A 22537-nucleotide genomic window follows, 5' to 3' on the forward strand; every position below is an offset into this window, starting at 1 on the left:
TTTATGAAGTGCTTCCAAATAAGGGGAACACCCTTGCAGAAGGGACAAAGCATAAACCTCAGGCTGGACGGGAAAAGCCAACAGCCTACATGAGCATTGCACCTGGTGTAAGCAATGTGTAAGTAAAGCATGTTTGCAATTAGTGGAAATTTCAAAATTGGCAGATAATTTGCTTTGCTTCCCTATCCCCCCTTTCCCAAGAAAGGGCAGAATCCCTCTGCCAACTTGAGAAAAGTTGCTTATTCCTTAAACCCGGCACAGCAGCTATGCTCCTTGCAACAGCCCTGTGCCTACTACTCAGTGATCTGCAAGTGGCAGAGAGGAAGCGGACAGCAGGAAGCCACTTGCTGAGCCACAGCAGAGGTAGGTTTCTCTGAATTTCATTTATTTTTAATTGCATCACGATATTGCATATAAGCAAATACCAGTAAAAGTGTCTTTGCCAGTAGTGTTATAATTTAACAAGTCTTGGAAAAAGGATTAACCCTCAGGCTTCAGGACTTTAAAACACAGTATGAGCTACTGAGTCAGGCTCTACTCTGAGGATTATTATTTCACAGTTGCCAGCTGCAGGGTGCTTGCTCCTTGTCTCAACACAGTAGGTAGATGACGCTCTGCTCTTTGAAACAGGACACTGCACCAGATGGGCCTGCCATCTGAGCCAGTCTAGAAATGTTGGCATTGTCAATACTAGTGCAAATTTTATCGTTTTTTTAAATAGTCAAAACAGAAAACAGTTTTCATCAGCAGTGACAGGGATTTACAGATTCAGAAGAGTTCCTCCCTCCAGCAAGACCATGCAACAGAAATTGCAACAGAGATAAGACATTACTTGAAGGTCTGTTTAAAAAAAGATAAAGAACAGGATGCTTCACTTTAACACAGAATGTGCCCCAGACATTATGCATTCACAATTCAATGAAATATGTTTTCACATATTATGCATATATATAGTATATATGCAAAGAGATAATAGAACAACCTTAATCCTTTTCACAAAAATCACAGAATGGCCAAGGTTGGAAGGGACCTCTGGAGATCATCTAGTCCAACCCCCCTGCTCAAGCAGGGGCCTCTAGAGCATATTTCCCAGGATCGCATCCAGGCGGGTTTTGAATATCTCCAGCGAAGGAGACTCCACTACCTCTCTGGGCAACCTGCTCCAGTGCTCAGTCACCCTCACAGCCAAGAAGTTTTTTCTCAGGTTCAGATGGAACTTCCTGGGGTTCAGTTTGTGCCTGTTGCCTCTTGCCCTGTCGCTGGACACCACGGAGAACAGGCTGGTCCCATCCTCTCAACACCCCTCTCCTTCAGATACTTGTACACGTTGATGAGATCCCCTCTCAATCTTCTCTTCTCCAGACTGAACAGGCCCAGCTCTCGCAGCCTTTCTTCAGAGGAGAGAGGCTCCAGTCCCCTCATCATCTTTGTAGCCCTCCGCTGGACTCTCTCCAGGAGTGCCATGTCTCTCTTGTCCTGGGGAGCCCAGAACTGGACACAGGACTCCAGGCGAGGCCTCCCCAGGGCTGAGGAGAGGGGCAGGATCACCTCCCTCCACCTGCTGGCAACACTCTGCCTAATGCACCCCCGGATACCATTGGCCTTCTTGGCCACCAGGGCACACTGCTGGCTCATGTTTAACTTGTCATCCACCAGCACTCCCAGGTCCTTCTCGGCAGAGCTGCTTTCCAGTAGGTCAGCCCCCCGGCCTGTCCTAGTGCATAGGGTTATCTCCAGCCTGTCCAGGTCCCTCTGAATGGCAGCACGGCTTTCTGGTGTGTCAGCCGCTCCTCCCAGTTTAGTATCATCAGCAAACTTGCTGAGGGTGCACTCTGCCCCTTCCTCCAGGTCATTGATGAATATATTGAACAAGACTGGACCCAGGACTGACCCCTGGGGGACACCGCTATCTACAGGACTCTAACATCCCACATCTATGGGTTCATTGCTGTAGGCATTGCTACCTGACTCCAGACACAAGTTTGCTGTTCGCAGCCCGCAGTGGGGTTTGTGCCATAGGTAACGAAACAAACTGACCCTTATGAATCGGAGCAAATCAATGGACATGATCCTGAAACTTCCAAGGGCTGCCTTCAGGTACCTTTGTTTCTAATCCCTGCAGTAATACCTTTCCAAGATCAACTAAAACCTCCTGGAAAGTTGTCTCTTATCCATAGTTTTGTTTTTCGTTGGAGTATAATGGTAGCAAATAAGGAGAAATCCTGTGCTCGATGTGCTCATGTCTTATTATTTGTATCCTTGGAAGATGCTCATTTCAAGGAGTCCTCAGATGAGGAGTGTGATATCAGTCAGCCCTTTAGGATTGTTTGCCACAAAGCGTATACCTGAGATGAAGATTTTGATAGATGTCAAGATAGAAAAGTGGGTTAGATGAGTGGACACTGAGGTGGACTGAGAGCTGGCTGAATGGCAGAGCTCAGAGGGTTGTGATCAGCAGTGGTCACCGCCATTCCACTATACCATCTCTATGAAGATTTGAAATAGTAAGGAGTCTTCTTGGTTGCAGATGAGTTTCATTGTCAAAGACTAGGATTTTAGAGGCTCTAAGAAGTCTCCTCGGTCTATTTAATCTTTACATAGCCAAAGAGCTGTCACTTAGGAAATTCTACTCACTTGTTTAGAACACAAAAAGGGGAGGGATAAGGAAATCCAATCATTTTTACTGGTGAGCAAGCCCCCACATGCGCTATGGTACTCCTTGCTGACTAAAATGAAGCTACATTATCAACCATAATCTGATCACTGCAAGAAGCAAATTAAAAAAAAAGGGGGGGCAACCTTTTATCTTGGTCTACTTTGGGAATTAGATTTGTGTGCTCCTCATGTTATTTCAGATTTTTGGAAAGGGTCACAGACAATCGAAAGATTCCAACTAGATCTGAAACATCTACCACCCTCAGTGACAGCCATCCAGTCCCAGTGGAGATAAACTGTTTTTCAAATACGTAAAAACTGCACTGAGATCTTAACCCTTATTAGACAGGGGAGAACCAACATGAGAAAGGCTACAAACACACAATTGCATGACAAACTTCAAACATAAGCTCAAAGTTACTTAGACACCCAAGCCAAGGGTGAAGACATGTACAGAAAGCCAAGCTTCAGTGACTCCAGAGCTCATGTAACTTCTTTAGAGGGAGGCACGTAGAGGAGTCTGGGTCAACAGAACATCCCAACTTTCCCAACCTGCACGATGGAAAATATAACCTGGAAAATGTTACAGCAAGAACATAAATCTTGGTTGACCTAGAATATAAATTCAGGTTGGAAGGTGTCTTACTCCATCTCTATGACAGTGAGAATATTACTGGCCCTTGGTTAGTCGAGAGCACTGATGAGTGTCAATTGATTTGAAACTATGTTGCAAGATTGGGGCAATTTGTACACGGCCATGACTACTAGTTTCTCACACACACATCCTTCACAGTTTTATTAAAACTGCTCGGACAGTATACCGACATGAAGGACAACAAAGCCTGATACTAAGCCAAAGGAAGGACATCTCTTTGTCACAATAAACGTACGTTACTGAAATAGTAATGATTTCATTGACTACACACATTTAAGTAACCCATAAACTTATGGCCCACCACCGAAGGAAGGATTTTGCACGTCTGAAATCAAACAAGGGAACAATGGCTCACTCAAAGGAGACTCAGACTTGATGCACTAAATAAAACCTTCCTTTAGCCCTGCGGTCTTGTGCATTTTGACATGGTAATGAAGACTGGTATGATGATAGGGGCCTTTCAAAGCCACAATACCTTGTTTTTGAAAAAATATCTAAATATGAAACTACTTATTTGTATCAAAAACTATTGCAAAGATTTATGTTGCAAAAACAAGCACAGAAATGTTAGCCTGTGCCAGAATTCAGGTTCCCTGTGAGGACATATTAAGATATAACAAGATAAGATCGTGTTCATATTTTTCTTCATAAGACTGCCAAATTATTCAGTACTTAATGAATAAAAGCACAGTTAAATTTTTTTTTTAAAAAAATATTTCTCTTCCCTATTTTCTTGTATTTATTAGAAAGCTTCAAAACCCAGAAATAAATACAAAATTCCTCACTTCCTCGTGGTGTTTTTCTAGGGTCCATGTTGTTCTACATTCTCAAGGCCTCACAAGCACCTATTCAGTTTGCCTTTTTGTGAGATCAGAGGATTTAACAAACAGAAAAATGTATTAATATATTAGACTGAAGCCATTTGGCGAACTGGTGCCAGAGCCAGGTTCCAAGACCTCCACCATTCAAAGCCTGAGCTTACTTGTCCAAACTGCAGCTGCCAAGCAATAACATTTGCCATTGATCTCCGTTGCTTAAGTGGACAAAACTCTGCTTATTACTCTCCCCATGTCTTAAAAAAAAAAAAAAAAAACAGGCATCCCGAAAACAAAGTATGTATCACCACTGGCCACCTGACAAAGTTTTGGAATAGTGACTCTTACTGAGCTTGACCTCACAACTGAAAATTATCACAAAGGTTGCCAGAAAACAGATAGTTCTTGCCTTAGCCACAAGATCATTTCCTCACCTGCAGGCCCTTCCTCTTCACTGCACGTCTTCTAGGGTTTCTTCAAACATTCTTTGCTTTCACTCTACACATACTGAAGAAGATGGAAAACCAGAGCTTGTCTGAACAGATTTAGTAAAGAACATGCCAAATAAGAACTGCATCATAGTAATATACTGAAAGGGGGGAGGGGGGAAAGAGTGATGATTATAATTATCATCACAGAATTTGCAAGTCATATGGATTTCTGCTCTTTGTGCTTTTTTTTTGGCATGGTTTTAATTTTAGACTGAAATGCAGTTGGGAGGGATCTGAATTCTAGCATTTTCTAACACATTTGATCCACCTGACTTTGCAATGCATTTTAATAGATCTTGTTAGATAATTTATGGGCTCATGAAAGGATAAAAATAAAATCAAGTTCTATTATGCACACTTATAACCGCTACCACCTATGTGTCAAGCGCTTATAACTGCTACCACCACAACCTATACAAGGAGCTTCCAGCACACCTTGATCAACAGGAACACCATTTTCTTGGCAATGGGTAGAGGCTTTTTTTTTTTCTTTCTTTTTAAAGCCCAATTGGAAGACAGCAAAGCAGCAAGGAAGGGGCTCACAGACTTCCATGGCACTCCTGAGAGTTCCCACACAGTATGTCATCCTCAGATACCAAACATGCCTCTGACTGCAGGCAGCCTGCCTGCTCCACTGCAGTAAAACATTAGTATTGCTGCTCTCCAGGAAGATTCAACTAGCCTTTTAGAATATTCATGCTGAAAAGTTGCCAAAACTTTGCTAAAAATATAAGCAAGGAAAAAAAAATTATTACAACAGGATAATAAGCCCTAAACGGGAATCAGGGGACAGAAGACACTTCTTTCAGACTAAAGATATAGTTATTGCTACTTCCACAAACCTCTCCAAAAGGGATCTCCCTTTTGAAGGCATCGCAATCTGCTTCTTCTATTATCTGAAAAATTGACATAAGTGTTGCCATTCCACCTTTAAATATAAGTTTCACACTGAATAATTACTGCTATGATGAAAATATTAAGTGATGAAAGGGCTGCCTTAGTCCTCTAAAGACTAGAGAGGAGCAAACATATGTAAGGTTTCAAGACCTTCTTCCAAATCTACGTCAACCACCTTATAGTATCCAAATTATTTGATTTGGCAACATAAATACTTATAGTAGCTATGCTGAGACAAAAAAAATACAGGTTAACATGATGAACCATCCTAATGGGCAGATCTGTACTTTTCAAACTGCCTGCCTGTACTTTCTGCAATTGGTTCTTTCAGAGCTTCCCACCCTCTTTCATTTCACAGCCCTGCAATAACAGAAAGCAGCAGAACCAGGAGAATGGGAGGACGACTGGGAGCAATGACTTGCTAATATCAGAAATGGGGACATTAAATATCCTTTCAAGTCTGTCTACTTGCTTTTACCTATCAGGTCTACTCTGTATACTTTTATGAGATATTCCACACCGCACACCCACCCCATAGTCCTGACCTCATCCCCCGATCACCATCTAATCCTTTGCACGTGACTTGTCCAATGAGTTACATGACTGATTCAAGACAGTCAAATTAAAGCATCAGCCAGTTTGAAATGCCAGGTCATTTCACCATGTGCCCTACATTTTATCCCCTCTATCTGAATGCATTCAAATAAGCTCTTATATTCCTGTGTTTTCTGGCAAAACAAATAGCCTTTGTCTTTCTCAAGGATAGCCTTCATCTATTTTGCTCATTTTTCTCATATCCAGTTAACCAAGTTAAAACTACTAATGTTTTGCTAGTAATTATCCCTCCTAAAATACTACGACCTCACATAAAACATGCAAGGACCAAGAGAGAAAATAGAAGTTTTCAGCACAAAAAAAAAAAAATTTCTCCTATTTTTTTTGTAAGACTTGTGGACAAATTGGAATCCTTGGGAAAATGCAAAGAGAAGCTTATAAAAAATATTTTCAAAAGTATGTTTAACATTTTACTACTTCTGCATGTCAATCTTTCAATGCTTTTTAGGATGATAATAATACTGTAACTTCATCTGAAATATTTATTTCAAGATAAAGCATTAGAATATTTTAATCCAGGATTTTACTCAGCTCTCTAGTTCCCCTTCTGAGCCTTGCATAGCTTTTCTGGTTTATTCACAATTCTCAACCTCTTTTAACACAGACTCCCCACATGAAGGTCAAATAGTGCTTTGAGCATATTCCACCCACATTTTTTGCTAATCTCATTTTTTTCCGCTACATTATATATTTCTAGATCATCAATTACACATGCTCCCCCCCCACAAGGGGAAACAGTCTACAGTTACCATTATCTTGTTTGTTAAAACAGAACCATCATACCATCTTTATAAAGAAAGATTTCATAAAGTCATTTTTTCCAGATGAAAAGTGATTCCAGCTGGCTGGCAAACCTCTGTTCTGCTTTTTCATATTCACTGGCCATTAGCAAGTTAAAATAACATTGCCAAAGATGCTACAAGTTGTTTGTGGGAAAAAATGGGAAAAACATAAGAAGAAATGAGCAGAGAAATGACTGCTGAATTCATCACGAGCTTCTCTGAGCCAATATTCTAGCAGCTTCACGGTCAGAGTTGACAACACTATCCGTGCCTAATATTCCATTCAATACATATCTAAAATAAAATACAAATAGGCAGACATGTTACAGTTCAAATACAGCTTCTCTTATGACAGGTATTTCAATTAGGACATGGATTATTTGCTTTCTTATCTGAACAGTTCTGCTTTTGTGCAAGCATTACAAAGACACCTGCTGAGATGGTTAACAAGGGCCACTGCCTTGTGGTGTAATTCTGTTCTGCTTCTGAAATTTGCAGAGAATGAGCTAATCAGCTGGGTATCATCATGCTGCAACAATAGCAAATTTTACCACTAGCAATTGGCAAGTGTGAATTTTAGTAGATTCCAACTACCATCCAGAGAAACAAGAAAGAACCCTCACTGCTGGAATATATCCACAGTGGTTAGTCAACATGAAGGAAGCCATTTCAACAGTAGTCAAATGGTATAAAGATCTTGTGGCTGAACAACATAATGGCACTACTAAAAGAAACAGAGTATTTATGACTGCCAAGTACAATGTAGCATAACTTTTAAATTCACTGAAACTACAGAGGGAGCCCCAGTTTAGATGAACAGCCAGAGTTAAAAGCTACATTACAATGAAAAAGCACACTGAACTGACTCGATTCACATTTAATCAAAGTCAACTACATGGAAAAAAGAGCTCAACGGAATCTCAGTTCAATACATGTAAACCAAATTTCATTTGCTGCAAAGGCCTTCTTGCAGCCAAATACAGGAGGTAAGATAACATATCCACAGCAAAAGATTACTTGAAGTGGTCCTACTTCCGCTGTATCACTTAACCATAGGCTGGTTAAAGATTTTGGGCCCAAACACAGGACTAAGCAAGCAGAATTAACACCACGGATGCTCTGCATTTGCTATTCTTAAGTCTCTTTAGAAAACTATCTTGGACCTCTTTGCAGAAGAAAGGGAGCATGAAAGAGCGGAAGAGTTTTGTTTTGTTCTTCTCTTCCATGTTCAACACTCAAGTGACTCTATTCTTCAAGTACCTCAAATAAGATTACAATTAGATGTGAATATTTTCTTCCTGGCAGTTTATATTTAGACTTTGGGATGATCTAAGATTCATGTAAAAAGGTCACTGGATAAGGAATTAAACACTCCCAAAATGATCATCATCAATGTCAGAGGCAACGCGCATAGGCTCTAGCTGCTCATATCTATCAGGGGGTGCCCTTAACATCTGACTTGTCAAGCAGAACTGGACCAGCAGCACTTCCCTCCACCCTCTCCTTCCCCCTTCCTCTTCACCACCTCTGCCAGAGAGGCTGTTTATCTACCAGGCAGCGCAACACTTTCCTTTAGGAAGGTGAAAGGTGCTAGACAATTTCTGCATTCTCTGCAAAGCCTACACTAAGGAAGTTTCAGCTCCTACTAGGGTTAAACTAGATAGGGTATTTTTATTCCTGCATTTCTATTAACACATAGGAGTCATAGGAAAACCCTCACAGCCCCTGCCCACAATTCGTCTGTAACTTCAGGTCAGTTCAAATCATCAGAGCTTCAAAAATACATGAGTAAAAGGTATAGTACCAATTCAACATTTCAAAATGCACGATGGGAAAAGCCAAATTTGGACACACATAAGTTCTTGATCAACCCTGTGCAGAGCCTTGGTTCTCTAGTCCTCAGGACATAATGACACCATCCTCTTTGCCCCAAACTCAAGACTATGTACAGTCATCTGCTGTTTATTCTGTTACATAAGTGCCTGGAACACCACACTGCATAGTGCCCCTAAGGGCTATGTTCTTCACTTCAGCTGGGGTTGTGGGAGGGCTTTAGCTTCTTCCAAATCTCCATGTTTCCACATTTGTGATGCACAGAGCAACATGGGGCACCCAAAAGAGAAAAGAGACCAAATTACACATCCAGTGAATGCCATTCCAAAGCAGAAGCCCAAGAGGTGACAACTACAACCATTTCCTGAGCTTTGGCACCAGCACAGGACACGAGAGGACTGCAAGAACGCCATGCATTAACAAGAGAATTTAAAATGAAACCATGTTAGAGGAAGCAAGAAGCATTTTAACCACCAATGCAGTCCTGCCTGAAAAGTTAGAGTGCCTTAGTTCAAGAGATTAATATGCATTTCCAGAGTTCAAAGAACTCATTACCTCTCCAACAGTCCTCCACAGCAAAGAAATACTCATCTCTCTAATGGGGTCACTGCAGGGGCATGGAAGTCCAATTACAAGCTTCCAGGTCTTCAGACTAAGGGCATGGGAACACAAGTCACTCTGAGGACATCAGGGTGCATTTGAATTTAAGCACTTCATAAGGTCCCTACAGAAAATGCCCAAGCACACAGTTTCACACCTGCAGCAAATACTGAGCAACTTACGGCTCGAGTATGGCAGGCAGAGATCGTGCACACAGGCAGCTAATAAGGAGTAACTGATATGAAATACCATCTTCATTTTTTTTGCAAGGTAACATGGTTGTGTGCCTTTGCCCTAACATGGGCCTCTGCAGAACAGGTACCAATGGCCAGGTAAATAGCCAAAGCCAACCCCACCACCACCCACATGAAAGGGGCATTATTTGCTCAACTTAAATCAGGCATCTCTAGTGTCACAGGAAGAATTTAGACTCAAGACAGAAGGAATACTAAGTGCGTTGGTTCAACTAGCACTACAGAGCCTCAAGGAGATAAGCTAAATCCATAGCAAATAGACAGCTAAGTAACCAAAATAAGTTAAACCCTTGAAAGTCCTCTGGAGAAACTAGAAGTGAGCCTCTCCCATCCGTGTGAACCTCTGCCACCACTTTCGGTCTTCTCTGGGCCCTTTTACTCGCCTTCTAATGGCTTCTGACACCACTGTGAAGCATGCACACAGATCATTATAACTAGTTTGTGTTTTTAATTCTCTTTAATATCAAAGCATCCAGCCAGCGGAATATCATTGTAGTTTTAGAAGCTGCACAACTACCTGTTAGTAAGTAGGCAGTTAATTCACCTCCCTCCAGAAAGGCCAAACATGGCGATTCTTACACATACACAACACACACATGTCATCGTCTAACCTGTACCAATAAGTGAGGCAGCAGCTTCCACTTGCAAATTGCTAAACATTAAACTCAACAGTGCATTTGTTTGGATATATTAATAACGGAAAGAAAATCTAATCTAGAAACAAAAAGCAGAAATAATGTTGTTAAAGATCAAAGCTGGTGTGGAATGCTTCAGATATAAGCTACTGAACTTACCCTGCAGCGACTTTCCCAATCCCTGGCCCAGCTTCCACCCATGTTTCTGCAGTAAGCGGTGTCCAATATTATCCTGACAGACAGAACAGAGAAAACAAACCAAAAATATTCCAATAATATATTCTTCCCTTCCCACTGACATTTAAACATGTGATGAGCAAGAGATTTTCTACATATATATGCATGCAAAAAAAATGCTACTGAAAAGGCAATATGCCCCATATAAGGGAAAGACAAATGTTAAAAATTGCTGACTAGAATTTTTCCAGGGGGACAGGGTATCAGGAAGGGTCACTTTCTGATGGTGTGCTGGGCAACTTTTGTGCATCACGTTTAAAATAAAATAAAATAATAATAATAAAAAAAACAGCAATGTGGGAGAAAATAAAGTGTACCAATAAAAATTGACAGTAAAAAGCATAAAATCAAGCTATTTATACAATCATATCCATCACCTAGATAGCACCACTTAAGATTTTTTGTAAAGAAAATCTACAGCGTGTTTAGTCATATTGTTTGTGTGTCAGGCTTTTATAATACTGAGTAAGTTGTAAGTGCAAGACTGCCCCACCACTAGAAACCAAAACACAATCATAGCAAAATCCAGGCTAGACTTGATTGGTTTTTTTTTTCTTTTTTTATATGTATATAAATATATATATAAACTAGCATGCAGCCAATATTAAACTGAAAAACCAGTGAGGTTAGTAAAACAAAAAAAATGAAATCAATTAAATAAAATGAGCTCAAGCACAGACTGGGTGATGCATTTCACATGTAAACTAACAAAAATACTAAGATGTTAGAATGAAACAGGCCTAGCAATAAGTTAACAGCAAGGAACCATTAGTGCATGTAGGGGAAAACAATAAGCATAATGTCTCATCTTCCTAAAGAAAAAAAAAGGATATTTCAGATTAAGTTAAGTGGAAAAGTACTGATGCAGCAATTAAGTGTCAGCTTTTGAATAGTGCTAAACAGGGCTTTGAGTAGAGTTCATCTGGTTTTAAGTAAGATTTTCTCCCCCAAAACAACAAAAAGCTGGAGTGCTAACAGCACCCTTGTAACGATCTGAAAGCTGACTGACTATCCCCTATTGATTAATTTACTATTTTACTAGCAATGATCAGAACAATTCTGTCACCTCCTCAAACAAGGACTCTCAGTTACAAATGTGTTCACCACCTAATCACAGCAAAAAAAAAAAAAAAAAAAAAAGAAAAAAGAAAAAAGATAAAGGAAAGAACAAAAGATCTAGGAAAGAACAAAAGATCTACTCATTGGTTGTTTTCATTATGCAACTCAACTCAGGATATCACTGAAATATCCCAAATTATAATAGGCTGCAAATCCATAATATTCAGTGGTACATGGAATCTGCAAAAACAAAAAACAAAAACAAAAAACAAAACAAACAACCCAAAACAGCTAGGAATGCTGCAGGTTTTTGTAATTCATCATGTAGTCGACACAAATCAGAATAGCAGTGTTTTTTTCACTCACTCCACATCGAAGAAAATGACCACACAGTTTGCAGAACTTTGGTGAATCAACTTGAAAGACACAATCTTCCCCAAGATATTGGCTGCATGGATACATTTTTCCTCAAAAAGATTCTATTACATATAATTTTTTTTTTCCGATATACTAGTAAAGCAAGACATTTCATCTCACTATTTTTCAAGGCAACAGTGTACAACTTTCCCACACTACTGGCTCTCCCTCAAGACATAATTAAGGCTACATGAAAAAATAAAACAAGAAGTAAGGAAACGTCTGGTTATAAAAGCTTAAATCAGTATAAGCAATAAAAGGAAAATGAACATATATGGATTCCAGTCACAAATATCACAGAAAAGATTATAGTTTTTGAAGCTTAGGAAAACTTACCTGCAAACATATCTGCTGCAGACCGTTTATGTAACGGTCAAAACAACTGCACACTCCTTCATGAAAAATGGGACTGAAGTTCACAGATTTTGCAGATAATGTATCAATTGTTCTACCACTAGCATCTTAACTGTATCTGACAAAGGATTATTGAATCAGATTTTAAAAGGTGATGCTGACAAAAATGGCTGCATTTTCAAAAAAGGACAAGAAGTATTTTACAATCTTTTGCTTAAGTGGAGATGAGACATTGTGCTGACTGTGTTGTGTTATGAATGCACTAAAATAAACAGACAGATGAAGCAGTATGCTATTTCCAAAAGCAGTGCAAGTGGAGTGAAAGCATTTCCATACGAACCTGGCTTTAAAAACTGGGCTGTCAAAAGAACAGTTAAATGTAACACAAAGTAAGAAACTGTCCAATCACTAATGGTAGTTTTTCTTTTGCTTTGTTTTCAATTCACTGCTTGCAAGTAATGTATTTATTAAAGAAGAGTGAAAGCATAAAATAAATTCAACAAGTCAAGACCAGCTGGGAGATTCAAGAGCGGTGTGTTGTGACTGACACAGTGAAGGGGCAAACAAATGTTAAAGGGAAAAAAGAAAAATTTAGAAGGATTATACACATTAGCACCACTTTTACAAAACCACTCAAGAGGATGGTCACAAGTTGTTTAATATGTATTGGAAATATACCTAAATATAACTGTGTCTCAGTTCCCAGGAAGGGGGCATTTTACCCAGATCTCTTTGCCCAGATCTCTCATTTGTTTGCTTCAGCAATGAAACTGCTTGCTAATTAAACAAAATATTAAATTGGAGTATCTTCTGTTTCAATTAATACAGAGAACAGCCCTGAGAGTTTAATAGTAAAATTCTAGATGGGACCTAGCCATTGGTCTGTCATAAGGATTTCTAGCCATGTTCTACCTTTTTTTCCTCCATTTCAGGTCATTACCTGAGACATGTCACACAGGAAGACTGGCAGGAATGCTCTTTAGCTCAAATGCTACCCTAAAAATTAAATTAGGTAAGGACAGAATTGCTAGGTTCACATGTAAGAAGTGTTCTGCAAAGTCATTAAACGCTGGTGGCATGTGAAGTAACTGGGCACATTAGTCAGGACCAAAACTTGACAGGGGACAGCAAGTGTTGCAGCAGCTGGTAGCTTTTTTCTTAATTGCCTCCTTCCCCCCAAGTGAAAGTTCCCTAAAACTGTGGACTCTTCTCTTTCACATTGGGGGGGGAGGGGGAGGGGGGAAATCTCTCTTTACACCAATCTTCCTGTTGATGTCAAGAACCATCATTCCTTTTGACTAAGTTATCCCTCATGTTGTAATAATTTTCCTACAGGAGAGTTGCAGTGATTTACAAAAATGCCAACAGCCCAAGCAGGAAACCATCCCTTTCTCAGAGGAGAAAAGAGATGGCTCTTCTAAAATGATAGTGTGAGAAAATTAGAACTCCTTGAGTTACCACCACAATAAAAATTACTGAGGCAGCCAAGATAAGCCTCTCAAAAGGGGGTTGAGCAAGCAAGTGAGCTCTCACTGGCAGTCAAAATTATTTAGCAGAAGCAGCTAGTTACACACGCAAGAGCAGTGCTATCTGTCTTGTGCAACCAATTATGGACATGATACTAAAAAACAGATTGGAGAACGCTCAGTTGTAAAACAGAGAAGCTTGACAGGCTCTTGATGGAACAATTTCCACTTCTCTGCATTAATCTCACCACTTGGTAATAACAATGACCGCCTCTATTTAACAATTTCAGATAGGGAACTTGAGATTAACTTTTTTAAAGCGTGTAAGAAATGTAAAGGCCTAAACTTCACTGAAATATTAATCGGAGTTGACTAAATTATCTTTGAAAGTCTTATCCAAAGCGATCTGCTCAAAACAATTCAAATTGGCTTCCCCTATCCTGTGACCTAATAAGATGCCCTTGATTACTTGTTGTGGGTATCAGTGACTCCTGATCACGATAACCCCAGTACAAATTTCTGAAAAAGGTTGTGGCAATAGAAAAAAGATGCACACAATGAAGATGTGTACAAAAATTCAAATGTTTTGACAATGTAGGTGGAACATGGTCCACAATGATTTCAACGGGTGGATTGAGCTGCGTTACAAATAAGCCAGAACGAGTTTTGCCTAATACCGTTTTGCCACAAGATCCCCACACCACCCCACATATTGCGTTCACGTTGTTAAGCTTTCAGCATAGGCAAGAACCATACATCTCTTGAGCGGATTGTAAGCTGTGCTGACTGTGTATTGAGGAATCTATAAGCAAGAACTGGATGCTACTGGGTGAACCCATGCAAACAAGAGGTTGAAAAGATTCCCAAAACAAAACCTATAGCTCACTACAGATGACACAATGAAGACTAGAGAGAAAAGCCAAATAGTAATGCTACACCATTCAGCTTCAAGAAGCACATTATTTATAGCGCTGTCCACATAGGGCTACTGCTAAATGTCAAATCAGCAGCCTTATCAAATTACACTTTGGAACTGGTGGAGTCCACAGATCTGTACAGATATACAGTGCGACAAAACCCAACTTCAGCTCATACTTAAGTCTACAATAGCCTGTGATCTTCAAACAACTAGCAACTGAAGTCTTAACTTGTGAAGTTAAAGGACCTTCTTATGCAACTGAACAGAATTAGAGAGAGGGAAAGGACATTGTTAGTTATGACAAGGACAAACTAACAAGCTTCAGAATAAGTGGATGATTCGCAGTCTCGCCTCCAACCTGCAACCAGGACAGCTTGGTTTGACTCCCTGACACTTTGCATATTGTCTGGAGGGGAAAAGGGGCTGTTTTCTTGTGTAGACTCTAAGGGTATATTACTATATCTCCTACTTGAGCTGTACACTGCTGGGGTAAAGAAAACCACACGTTCACAGTAATGAGATTCAGCAAACCAGTAGAAATAAAGAATTAATGTGATGAGGATTCTATTGAAGCTGCAATACTTTGTAACTTTCCATTTGAATACCTGAACTCAGTGCACTTGGAAATATTTCAGAACACACACATGCAGCTTCTTCAACTAAAAAAAAAAAAAAAGTTAAGCGCTCTGATTTTCAAGGACACCAAACACCAGTAGTTCTACTGACTTCAACAGCCAGTATGAGTGCAACATCTTTCAAACCAGAACAAAAAAAACCTGTTACTTGTGAAAAATCAGTATTTGCAGCTATGAGGTGCATTGATATAAAATCTTTTCTTCAATTTAGAAATGAAAAATAGCTGGCTTCTCATTTAGGGTACATACATCTTCTAGCTCATGTCAGTTCTGTTTTCCATAAATGTACTTTGGTTATAGTCGCATGTTTCAAACCAGACATCTTTAGCCTAAACAAGCTATACAAAGCAGGATTTCCACAGACACAGAGTACTAGTATGCTAATTGAGGACACAATTCAACATTGTAATGATCTGTAGACTCCCAAACCTATTTTTCCAGCCACCTTTGAGTTGCATGCTGTAGCAGTACAGTCAGCACCTCTCAACAGATAATGCTGCAGAGATGGATCTAACTTCAGCAGTGATTGTCACATGCATACTTCAAGTGAGACCCTTTGCCCTTTGGAATTTCCAAATACAAGCTACCTTTAGCTTTTAAAAAGAGTTTGCAGATTACTCAAAAGACAGGAAAAGCTGCAAGAATCACACATACGAGAATACACTTAATCCACTCTTGAGTCTGTAGAGTAACTGAACTGAACTTTTAACTGGAAAGCGCTTTGATCTGCTATTGTCAAAAACAACCTTCCTTGCACAGAGAAAGACATTTGTCATCTGAACTGTTTCTATTACGTGAAACCCAGGCTCTTACTCATTACTATTAGCTGATTTCTTTTTAAAGGTCAGCTGAATTGCTAACAGAGAATTGATTAAGGATTATAAAACAACTTGCGATTAAATGCTAATATCGCAAATATTTAGATGTATGATATGTGCAAATTATATACTTGTCCTTACTCCTTCCCTCTCAACTTCAGTTCAAGGATGTTATTCATTTCTGGGTGGGCCAACATAAAAATGTATTAAGCCAGAAAAAACAGCATGACCACCACTCTCTAGAGAACAAGAGAAATCTTACAGGAGAGGTACACCAAACTGACCAAAAAAGCCACTCTTTTTTCTTTTAAATGTTCATAATTTGCCAATTAAAAAAAAAAAAAACCTACACATTTCATTAATAGTGTGGGAACAAAATCATTACTAGTAGCATCAGGAAACTTGACAAATTATTTATGCTTCCCAAGTGCAAATTGTTCTTTCAAAAGTCAACAACGTACTTAATGAAGAAATGTGAAAATTAATGTTACAACTGAGCAGTCCGTTTGTGACTGCCCTTTCTGAAACCAGGCTTGTTCATGAGAGGAGTCCAAAAGAATCACTGTGCAGCGTTCCACAACTTTTAAATTCTGGGACTAGCATGCAAAGCCAATTCAAGCATGCTCCAACATACAGCACAGTTGATTTGACAGTGCAAAAAACCCCACATATAATCAGTTCTGTGGCTCTTTCCAAGAGTTCAATGTCCCAGGCTAGGGGTTTTGTACCTCAAATGCTTGCTTCTGTTATTACAGACAAAGGAAAAGTGAAAAAACTGAGTTTTTAATTAAGAATAATTTGAGATTTTAGCTCTTTTTCCTCCCAAAGGGGTAAGGCGTTCTCTTATCCTCTTCATCAAATGGTTTGCAAGCTCTAACCTCAGGGCTGAACGGTACATTTTCGTATTAAAATCTACAATAAAGTTAGAAAGATTGATAATGTCCTCATATTTAGATTATGATACATGTATGAATAAAATGATTTAAAATTTCAGCTGCAGTTCAACATTAATCCAACTGCAACAAAATAATACATTTGCAGATGATCCAAGCAGCACTGTCAGTCTATGTGCTCCCGCTGTTGGGTCCAATGTATTTTTCCACATTTTATATAATTCTGTACGCATCACTTCCTCCAGAATACCAAAGAGATTCAGTCTCCTAAAGTAACACTCTCTTCTACAACCATTTTTATTCCTCTGCTTGGGAAAAGCCTTTAGAATCACATAGCCAGTCTAGTCCGTAGGCAGTATTTGAATTATTTTGCAAATGCTAATTTCCAGCGTGGCACAGAGTAGGATACCGACAAGTATTTCTTATTATATTTACATAAGGAAATAGGCTTGGCATTTTAATTAAAAACTTTGTATCACAATGTAAGATTGAAGTATTCAGGGGAACACTGAATACAAATTCCCATCTCTGCAGCATTATCTCATGCGTCATCAATTACTGCCATGCCTAAATCTAGCATCATGCCAGCACATTAAGACAGTAAGGTACTATATGCAGTGTTCACTGGACCAGAAGAACAGAAATAAGAAGGGGGAAAGGAAACCCTAGAGAAGAAATTAAAAAGGCAGACCGTGCAATACAAACCAGATCATGGCTGCTTAGCTAATATGGGCCAACTGCTGCGGAAGAAAAACGTCGAACACCCCAAGTTGGGTAAATTTTTGTAAACATCTAAACACGCACACAAACACACACAACACCAACCTACACATGAATGAAAATATATATTGATATTTTGCTAACACTAAGTTTCGTCTAAGTGCACGCTAATGTGAGGAAACTTATTAGAGAACTTAAATTACTGTAGGGAAAAGAAATATTTGAGAAGTACTATCTTGACAAACATCTAGTCTTAATTAGAACACTACTAAGTGACCCTTTATTGTTTGCTACCAGTTTTATTGCTATTGTATTGAAACTACAAATGAATATTAACATTGAAAAGCTAAAGCTAAGTGCCAAACTCATCGGGGAAGTTTAGGCAGAACAAGTTATTGTGCTTACAACTAGCATAAGATGCTTTGCTGAGAGAAAAATTTAAAAGCTCCAAAAAGCTTAAAAAGATAAAACTAAACAAAACTTAATTTTTTCCCCATCTTATAGTTTCACTCTCCATGCCAAATTCAAAGTAAAATAATATTTTAAAGAAATTCAGAGCAGAGTTTCAGATTTGAGGGGAAGAACTACTATACTAGTGCTATAATACATCAACGAATCCTTACTGCTGGATATCATTCTAACATGTTTAACACTCCAGTAATTATCTAAAAATATAAACTAAAAAGGATCAAAATACATTTTACTACACTATTCCATTAGATTCACATAAGAATTAAACTGATTCTTTAAGTATAAAAACTTAACAAAATAAATTCTATAAGTAAATGTATTAGTCTAATAAATTTCTGAAATCCCAAGTTGAATTTAGTTACCTATAATTTTATTAGAACTACTTAAAGATTACGTCCCCGGCCCACTTAACATTAAAGTAGGACATGCAATTACACTACAAAAAAAGTTAACCCCATACTGCCATTTTCAAAAAGGCGCCCACTCCTATCAATTGACTGCATTCACATCAAGTACCATCCGATCATGGCCTAATTTTTGGCGGACTGATGATGATGATAAATATGTATCTTACCGATTCTATAGGCTTGTCTAGAGATGCTTGCTCAATCTCCAAGTGCCCTTCTTCATACTGATCAAAGTGATTTCCCTGTAAAAGAAGGGAAATTATTGTTCTCTCTCCATTATCTCTAATATCTACTGTTATCACTATTGCAGACAAAACATTTTCAAGCACTGTAAACATGTGCTAGCTTGTATATATTTAGCTAGCAAAACAAGTGAACTAATTAAATACAGACTCAGTTCAGTAAATAGGATGGAAAAACAAAAAAACAATAATTTTGAAACCTAACTATGTTAATTCAATGATCATCAGAAACTGCGGAAGTCAGTAAAACATCAAACATTCAGGATGACAATGCTTTTATTAGAAAGTCTATGAAAACACTGAATAATCACCAGTACTGGCCAAAACCACACAGGGCAAAAATCAGAAGGAACCAACTCCTCCACCACTATAAAGTTTTGTTTTTAAACAAGTAGAGCTTTTCTTGCATCAGAAGTCCAAATTGCTTGAGGTATACATATAATTTCACATGCCTTATGTCAACAAAAACCCATAATGGTATCAAAAGAAACTTTTCCTTGTGCCTACAACACTTGTTCATGGTCTGAAGCACCCCTTTCCTTGAATTTATACAGCTGCACAGTGAACAGTTAGTGGAACTGACCCACTGATGCACAACCAACAGGACAGAGGAACACATTTGAGGAAAGACAGAAGGACCGAGAGGTGCACAGGGAAGCACACTAAAGTATGAAGATACTCACACAGCAAAGAAAATACTATGCAGAACCATAAAGCCAGGCACCTAGTTTCCTTACGCTCCAGCAGCAACCTCACAAAACTTCTGTGATCCTAGAGACTGGCCGTGTATAATGTGCTATACGTTAATCTAAATTCCACTGGAAAATGAAGTAGGATTGCTATTACGGTGTACTGTAATTCACCCAGAAATAACCATGCTTTGCATATCAAATGGTCCTTTATTTTAGAAATATTTAGAATTTATTACCATCCAACACCATGTTCTAATAAAAAATAAGTACATACTTTGTCTTGCAAACCAAGTATAAGATACTTACTCACTACATAAAAAAAATACTTACAAGCCAAGTACTGCTTATGTGTGAAGTTACAAAAGTTATGTACTGCTATTAAAGTTCTCTAGTTCTCCCTTAAGTAACACACACACTTCTAAATTGCTAACTTCTGAAGAGAACAACCTGTCCACTATCCATTCCACCAACAGTATCATGCCCCCACAACATGCAAGCCCTGTAATACACACAAATGACAGCAATCAGAGCTGGGACTAAGATATAAGCAAATTTCCTCAAGCATCTACTATGGCAAAATTCAATCTTTCCTTGCTTTTGTCCAGACATTAAGCATATAAGGCTCATAAGCTAGGAAAGCAAATGGGGTAGTCTGTGTCCTCAAGAATAACTGTGGTGCTGAAACATCAGCAGCGTGAAGGACTATTTCAGGAAAAAACGTCCTTTGTTGCAGCTTCTCAGGAAGGCCAGAATTCCTGAAATTGCAGACATGGTGAACCATTTTTGGCCATTCAGTGTGTCCGTGATGCATCACTAACAACCACCGTCACTAACACACTCGGAAAAATGCTACTTTCTAGCTGCAAACCCAAAAGCAAACTAGAGAGGCGCCTGCAGCTGAGGTGAGCACAAAACCTGTTAACAGAGTTTGTTTCTGTGATCATTCCTACACTCCTGGGGCACTGCAGAGAGCCACAGCACTATGAAACCACAGGAGTCTTAAGGCCTCAACTGTCACTTGGTGCTCCTTTCCCAAGCCCAGAAGTGCCACCAAAAGCCTTCTGGCTGTGCAGTGAGCACCAAACATCTGGCAATTTTCAAGTGCATCACAGCCTCGCAATTACTCTCAGCAGAACATCTAGCACCACTGCCAAGAGAAGCATGTTGTCACTCTCCTCCTTTCTACCAACACCACTTTTTTCTTATGCAAGAATCTTAACGAAAGCCAGTGTGAAAATGAGCAAGTTATAATTGAAATGGACTGCCTGTTGGAATTTTACAAGCCAGACACCAGGCTCCAAAAGCTCTCTGGAAGGAGTAACCAGCGATGCAAATGTGCAAGAAAGTATCTTGACAAAAAGATCTGTCATCAAGAGAACGCGCTTTAATACACGTGCCCCTAACTGCCAGCCTATACATCGTTTGCAGTCTGCAAGGATTATTCACCTAATCCAGGCTCTGTTTTCAGCAGCTGTCTTTTCCCATGGCCCCTCAAAAGCAGATTCGGGACTTACTCTGGTGGCAGGAACCCACTCCCATCTGAATATTTTTTTGGACTGCCCTCAGGGAGCAAGCTGAACACAAACTTACTATATGCACATGCAATAGCTGAGCTCCTTATCCAACTCAGTGATTCTGGGGGACATCAGGCATAACATGAATGTACAGATTGTACATGTACCGAAGTTAGTGAGCCCAGCTGCACAGCAGGGGAAAACAACATAAAACCTGTCTCAATGGCAAGAAGTATGTGGCCCAGCCTCCCAAAAAGTATTGCCCAACAGAACAAAAGCAGTTAAGAGTGCACAGGCTGTTAATGAATTGGCACTGCTGCCTGTTGAAGGCTAGCAAAAACACACTAGTAAAACTTTGTAGTATAGATACTGTCTCACATATAAAAATGAAATACACAAGCATCATATAGTGGCAGCATCTCACTAACATTTAGATACCTGAAACACTTGAAACTCTCAGCAAAAACAAAGGTATATACATTTTTTTTCCAATTTCACAACGTGATTTGCTGCCTGCAGATAGCTCTGAATACGCCAGCTAAATTACCTGGAGCTGGCAAAACATTTCTGCCTACTCACCATCTCCTTCTGTGCTCTGCCTGCCAAGACATTTAAAATTGTTACAAAGGCAAGGGTCAATTCCATTTTGAAGGAATGCCTTGCTGATTTGAAGCTTTACAACTCAGTTTTTCTGTGCTTAAAAACGACTCCTCCCAGACATTACGCAAAAGACTGAACACAACATTGTCAAATGCACCAAAAAAAAAGTACAGAAAGATATGTGCCCTAAGTTTTAGCGATCCCACTATTATCTACTTCGTGCACTCTGACTGTGGGTTTTTTGCTACGGGTAATGGGATTGGGGATGGGTTGCTTCACCCTCCCAAATAACAGCAATACTAAAACCACAGCTTTCAAAAGATGCAGGGTGCCCACAATCATCCTGAACTACCAAGCACACTATAACAAGCCCTCATGGGATTCTGACAAATGTTTTCTATATTAGGAAGTTGACTGTTACAGGCTTGGCAATTTAAAGACATCAGAATAACCAAGTGTCTGAACTGAACTGAACTCAATACACATCATGGGGCTATTCTTTTTTTTTTTTTAAATCAACACTTAAACGATAAAGGAAAATTTGTCCTTAAACTATAAAGCAGTCCACCCTGAAAAAAGGCACAAAAAAAAAAAAATGTAACTGTCATAGTAAGGTCAAATTTATGAGCATGTTCGTTTTAAATGGTGTCTATGAGGAAGGAAAAAAAATGGTTCTTGCTTCTAGGACCATTACCGATAGCTTGTTAAAGTAATGTTGTCTGCCATCTTGGAGATTACAGGCCTTTTGGAGCTGGGATTTTGTGGGACAGGAGGCAGCACAGTTTGTCCCCTGGCTTCCTCAGCCCTGGAGCTGGCTAAATAACAAGTTGGGGGGAATTCAATCTGTTTTTCTTGTTTTCC

General features: G+C 39.3%; 1 protein-coding gene across 4 annotated transcripts in view; it reads right to left on the bottom strand.

Annotated features, from left to right (window-relative positions):
• GPATCH8 (G-patch domain containing 8) overlaps positions 1–22537 on the bottom strand; it is a 59421-nt gene that overhangs the window by 24811 nt on the left and 12073 nt on the right. For 3 of the 4 annotated variants that reach the window (XM_068918841.1, XM_068918843.1, XM_068918842.1), the window contains 2 exons: positions 18796–18870; positions 10392–10464 (listed from right to left, as the gene is read on the bottom strand). In XM_068918841.1, the coding sequence (XP_068774942.1) occupies positions 10392–10464; positions 18796–18870 (148 nt within the window). Of the gene's footprint in view, positions 1–10391; positions 10465–12639; positions 12658–18795; positions 18871–22537 lie in introns of all 4 variants that reach the window. The other variant, XM_068918844.1, reaches the window with a different exon arrangement.

Source organism: Struthio camelus, chromosome 25 (genome assembly GCF_040807025.1).
Source record: "Struthio camelus isolate bStrCam1 chromosome 25, bStrCam1.hap1, whole genome shotgun sequence".
NCBI classification, from domain to species: domain Eukaryota; kingdom Metazoa; phylum Chordata; class Aves; order Struthioniformes; family Struthionidae; genus Struthio; species Struthio camelus.